Here is a 6,000-nt window from a genome sequence, read left to right as displayed (position 1 = left end):
GAAGAAGACAACTTAGAGGACATGATCCGCGATGTTGGCGCAAAAGCTTTTGCCCAAGCGCATGTGTATGAAACGATGTCCACTGATGCGGAGACTCCTTTGTATGCGGGTTCAACTAAGTTCACACGGTTGTCAGCGGTATTAAGGCTGATGAATTTAAAGGTGAGCAATGGATGGAGTGATAAGAGTTTTACAGAATTGTTGTCGTTGTTGAATGAAATGCTGCCAGATGGAAATACGTTACCCAATCGTAATTATGATGCCAAAAAAATTCTTTGTCCGATGGGTATGGAATATAAACGGATACATGCATGTCCGAATGATTGCATATTATATAGGAATGAGAATGAAGTTTTGATAAAGTGTCCAAAATGTGGGTTATCACGATACAAGTCAAAAAATGGTGAAGAAGGTGGCATCACAGAGAAGAATGGTTCTGCTTTGAAAGTAGTTTGGTACCTTCCACTAGTTGCCAGACTTAAGCGTTTGTTTGCGAATCCCAAAGACACTAAAAACCTAAGATGGAATGCAGATGAGAGAACAACTGATGGGATGCTTCGTCATCCGGCTGATTCCAAGCAATGGAAAATTATTGATCAAGAATTCCCCCAATTTGGTGAAGAATGTAGAAATCTTAGGTTTGGCTTAGCTACTGATGGAATGAATCCATTTGGTAATTTAAGTACCAATCACAATTGTTGGCCCGTTATACTGATAATTTACAACTTATCTCCTGGCTTGTGCATTGTCAATGTTGATATCTGGTCCAAAGCAGCCTGGAAATGACATCGATGTTTATCTAAGGCCACTAGTTGAAGACTTGAAGTTGTTGTGGGTTGATGGGGTTGAAATATTTGATGCCTTTGCTTCAGAAACTTTCATGATGCATGCCATGTTATTTTGCAACATTAATGACTTCCCAGCTTATGGTAATTTGTCGGGGTACAGTGTGAAGGGTCACAAAGCATGTCCTATATGTGAAGAAAACACTGCAGCTCAACAATTAAAACACGGAAGGAAGACAGTGTATATGCGTCATCGGCGATTTTTACAATCTAATCATCCATATCGAAGGTTAAAGAAACCATTCAATGGAGAACAAGAGAAAGACAATGCACCCATTCCACTTACTGGACTTGAAGTTGTTGAGAAAGTTAATAAAGTACATCATCAATTTGGGAAAACGTCGAAGAAGTCTTCTGTAGCGACCCCTTGGAAGAAGAAATCAATATTCTTTGATCTTCCATATTGGTCAAAGTTAGATGTTAGACATTGCATAGATGTCATGCATGTTGAGAAAAATGTTTGTGATAGCTTGATTGGTACACTACTAAACATCCAGGGAAAAACAAAAGATGGAGTGAATGCGCGTTTGGATTTGGTTGACATGAAGATCCGAGAAGAATTGGCACCAAGAGAGATTGGTAAACGTACTTATTTGCCCCCTGCATGTTACACAATGTCCAAACAAGAGAAGATAAGTTTTTGTCTTTGTTTAAAGAGTATCAAGGTACCACAAGGATACTCTTCAAATATCAAGAGCTTAGTGTCAATGCAGGACTTAAAGCTTGTTGGACTGAAGTCTCACGATTGCCACGTCTTAATGCAACAGTTGTTACCAGTGGCAATTCGTGGAATTTTGCCCAAAAAAGTTAGGCTGACCATAACTCGATTGTGCTCATTTTTCTCGTCAATTTGTAGTAAAGTCATCGATCCTACAAAGTTAGATGAACTTCAAAACGAAATTATCATCATCTTGTGTCAACTAGAAATGTTTTTCCCTCCATCCTTTTTTGACATCATGGTGCATTTACTTGTTCATTTGGTCAGAGAAATAAAGTTGTGTGGACCAGTATACTTAAGATGGATGTACCCTATTGAACGTTATATGAAGATTTTGAAAGGGTACGTCAAAACTCAATATCGTCCAGAAGGTTCGATGATTGAAAGATATATTGCTGAAGAAAGTATTGAGTTTTGCTCTGAGTATATGGCTAAAGCAAATCTGATAGGAGTCCCTCGGACATCATGGTTGAGTAGATATTCTACGTGTAAAAGCATCCAAGGTGTGAATGTGGTGACGAAAAGTCGTGAAGAATTGATGCAAGCACATCTATACATATTAAACAACACAGATGAAGTGATCCCATTTTTGGAAGCTCACAAAGCCGTTGTGAGGGACAAGTATCCACGACAATCAGAGAAATGGCAGTTGATGGAGCATAACAGAACATTCTTGTCCTGGTTCAAATCTGAAGTTTCAAAAGAATCATGTTCCTCTGAGACTTTGTTGTGGTTAGCAAATGGCTTGAAGTTTGATGTTGTATGTTGTACAGGATACGAAATTAATAATTGTACATTCTATACGAAAACTTTGGATGATAAAAGCACAGTAAAATAGTGGCGTCAGTCTAGAAGCTGAGTCGCTACAGTTTTCCACATCCAAAGATCAAAATCCTATAGTTGGTTCCATGAGATACTATGGTAGAATTGAAGAGATATTTGAAGTTGATTACACTAAGTTTTCCGTTGCACTCTTCAAATGTAAATGGATAGACAATAAGAGTGGTGTCAAAATAGATGAATCTGGTATGACACTTGTTGATTTTCGAAAGGTTGGTTATAGAGACGAACCGTTCATCATGGCATATCAAGCAAGTCAGGTTTTTTATGTAAAAGATCCTGCATCTGACCATTGGTATGTTGCTCTCCAAGGAAAAAGGCAAATTGAAGATAAAGAAGAGAATATAAGTAATATTCATATCGCTGACAACCATCCATTTAAAACGACAATAAATTTGGATGACGACCCTCTAATTGATGATATACAAGCAATACGAGAAGATCACAATGAGGGGATATATATATGACCAATCCATATGATTATGTATGAATTTCATGTTTGTGTAAATATTTATGGCTTTTGTTAAATAATATATTGCACATTTTATAAGTGTTTTATTTATATTTCATCTTATTTATTGTGACAGATATATGGCTGAGTCACCTCATTCGTCAGGCGATGAAGTCCCCACCACTTCTAGACGGACGAGAGGAGCAACGAGGTTACGACAACTTATACTTAGACGAAATGCAGGTGAGAGGACACCTGTCATTATTGACGTGGTCACTGGAGTTGCATCTGGCCCAAATGCAGATGTATTTAGGTCTTACCTTGGGGTATTAGCACGTGATCGTATCTCTATACTTACTCCATCCTTTGACCATGTCTTTGAGGCTGATCGGAATCTCATCTGGCAAGAACTATTGGTAAGTTAAGCAATATTCCTCCAAATTCTATATTCAATATATTGATAAATCTGTATTGTGATAAGGTTATTACTTTCTTTGTTGCAGATAACATTTGATATGCCAAACGTCGAGAGCTTAAGGAATAGGTGTTTATCTGCAATTGCAGAACGATTTCGAGGGTTTAAGACAAAATTGACGTCTAGATATATATTTGGACCAAAAAGTGATGAAAATCCATGTTCCAAATATTCAGCAATTGACGAAGAAACATGGCGTCAGTTTGTAGAGCTTCGTTCATCTGAGGCGTGGCAGGTAAGTGTAGTAAAATCATTCAATTTATCGTTCATAATTCTCTACCATGACAATCGTTTAATTTTGTAACAGGAAAAAAGGTCAAAAGCACAGGGAATAAGCGCTCAGAATAAAAATCCACACCTACTGTCTCGTGGTGGATATAGGAAGCTTGAAGAGAAAATAATGAAGCAGAAGTCAGATAGTAGACTTCCACTTTCTGAGGGTGGTGACCCTCTTCCTCCTCCTTCACCACCATCTCGGCACGACAAGTGGAAGTTAGCCCGTATGAGACCATCGGGCTCCTACACTTCGGAGTCTGCCAGAGAAATATCTGAACGAATTGTAAGATGTCATTTCTTATTATATTACATTAATTTTGTTATATATCTTACATAGCTATTTCAAATGACTTTGAACTTTTGTTATGTGATAGGACTCATTGGTTGAGCAGAGCTCCCAAGGTCAATTCACACAAGAAGGTCGTCAAGATATTCTTGCCACAACTATTGGACGACCTGAGCATCCAGGACGGGTGCGTGCTGCTGGGACTGGCATAGGCATACGACAGTTTTTTGGGTCTTCCTCGCGTCCATATTCATATGAAAAGATGAAGGAGGAAATAAGAAAAGAGATGACGCAGGAGATCACAAAGAAGGTTCGAGCAGAGTTATATGATGAAGTTGCTGAAATGGTTGCGCGCCAGTTCCAGCAGCATTATGAGGATTATGGCAATCGTCCTCCACCATCTCCTGTAGCGGAACATGTTGTGCCCCCTACAGGTAAGGTTCTTTATTTTTGGTTACTAATTTACTTTTTGCATAAACTAACATTTAATTTGACAGGTAGGAGCGGTAAAGGAAGTTGCTCAGCTGCCGGTGCCCCAGGGGACGACATGGATGACACTCGTCCATGTGAGTTATATATTTTCTCTGATACTGGGACCATGCTAGTGGCTCGTGGTACAGTGTATGAGACAGCCACTGTAGTGCATGGTGTACAGCTTGCAGAAGATGAGGTCAAGGTCACGGTCGATGAAGTTGTCATAGCGGATGTCGTTCTTCCTGTGCCTACGGATGAGTTCTTCACTGTGGAAGAAGCATTTAGGTCCTTCGTCGCCTGGCCTAGACATTTGGTTGGTCATGTATCTAATCCCCCGGTAAACACTCGTACTATATACTTCTCAATTTTAATATGTACTTCTAATTGACGTTATAACAACCATTTTTGCATTTAACAGCAGATAGGTCAAGAGGGAAGTCCTAGACCGAAGAAGATTCATTTATCTGAGGATGACCCTCTTGGTGCGTTAGACGAGCTTGCTAAACTCATTTCAGAGGTGCCGATGAATTTACATTGGGATTCTACTACATTTGGAAGAGAATCTCATATCCCATTGTACTTGCATCAGCAAGATGTTAGGGAGCTTGCGTCGGGGAGAGATGAAATTAATATTACACTCATTCAGCTGTGGATGATGTAAGTTTATGAAAACTTTTATATATATTGGTATTTTATGAACTTACTTACATCATATTATTTCTTCATTTTAGGTATCTGTTTGATGTTAGTAACAAGAAGGGGTTCAACGATGTATATGGGTTCATTGACCCTTCTATGACTCATGAGAGAAATAAATTTGATGATATCCAGACATACATCACCACCTGCTTTGGAACGGGGAAGGAGATATATTTTCTCCCTTATATACATGGGTAAGTGAAGTTTGTTAACTTCAACACATTCATTTATTAATTTTGGTATATCATTCATAAGTTATTACCAATTTCAGGTGTCATTGGCAGCTACTTGTGATCTCCGTACCGGAGAACACGGCTGTTTGGTTTTGTTCATTGCATAAGTCTCCTCTCAGCCCTCTTAGACATGCAGTAGATTGGTAAGAATCTTAATGTCTGGTCCTTTTTTTTTATATAAATGTATGCTAAAAGAATTTCTTTTAATAGTTCCCTTGCAGCACATATGATGTTATCTGGGAGATCTACTGCTACAGCTAAAAAGCTTGCATGGGTTTCTCTTAAGGTTTGGTATTTTAGTCCATACTTTGTTACATTTGCTTCCATTCAAATGATGTTACTTAACATTTTATAATTATGATGATATATTGTAGTGTAATAGACAAATGAGGTCATATGAATGTGGTTACTACGTTATGTTTTGGATGATGACCATCATTCGTGCACATTACACCACTGGATGGGAAACGGTAATATTTAGGTTTGAATTTTATGTTCTCTATATTTGGATTTCATATACACTAATTCAAATCATTGTACTTTATGCAGAGATTTAATAGGACTGCTTCAATTCCAGAGAAGTCAATCCAACTTGTGATGAAAACACTTGCTAGATATGTAATTCATTTATATAATAGTATGTAGTAGATATTAGAATATACTAAGTTTTAAGTTTATGCTCCTAAGTTGTTTTATGCTTTTC

General features: G+C 38.1%; 1 protein-coding gene across 1 annotated transcript; it reads left to right on the top strand.

The window, feature by feature from the left end:
- The first annotated feature begins 2,994 nt into the window (after positions 1 to 2,994).
- On the top strand, positions 2,995 to 5,895 carry LOC148206456 (uncharacterized). Its single transcript, XM_088107906.1, has 5 exons — positions 2,995 to 3,270; positions 3,358 to 3,564; positions 3,637 to 3,888; positions 3,980 to 4,122; positions 5,847 to 5,895. The coding sequence occupies exons 1-5, from the start codon at positions 2,995 to 2,997 to the stop codon at positions 5,893 to 5,895; spliced, it is 927 nt and encodes a 308-aa protein (XP_087964032.1).
- Positions 5,896 to 6,000: the final 105 nt, after the last annotated feature.

This window comes from Vigna umbellata, chromosome 1, assembly GCF_029865625.1.
Source record: "Vigna umbellata cultivar VRB3 chromosome 1, Vumbellata_1.0, whole genome shotgun sequence".
NCBI classification, from domain to species: Eukaryota; Viridiplantae; Streptophyta; class Magnoliopsida; order Fabales; family Fabaceae; genus Vigna; species Vigna umbellata.
This window is presented reverse-complemented; position numbering and strand designations above follow the sequence as displayed.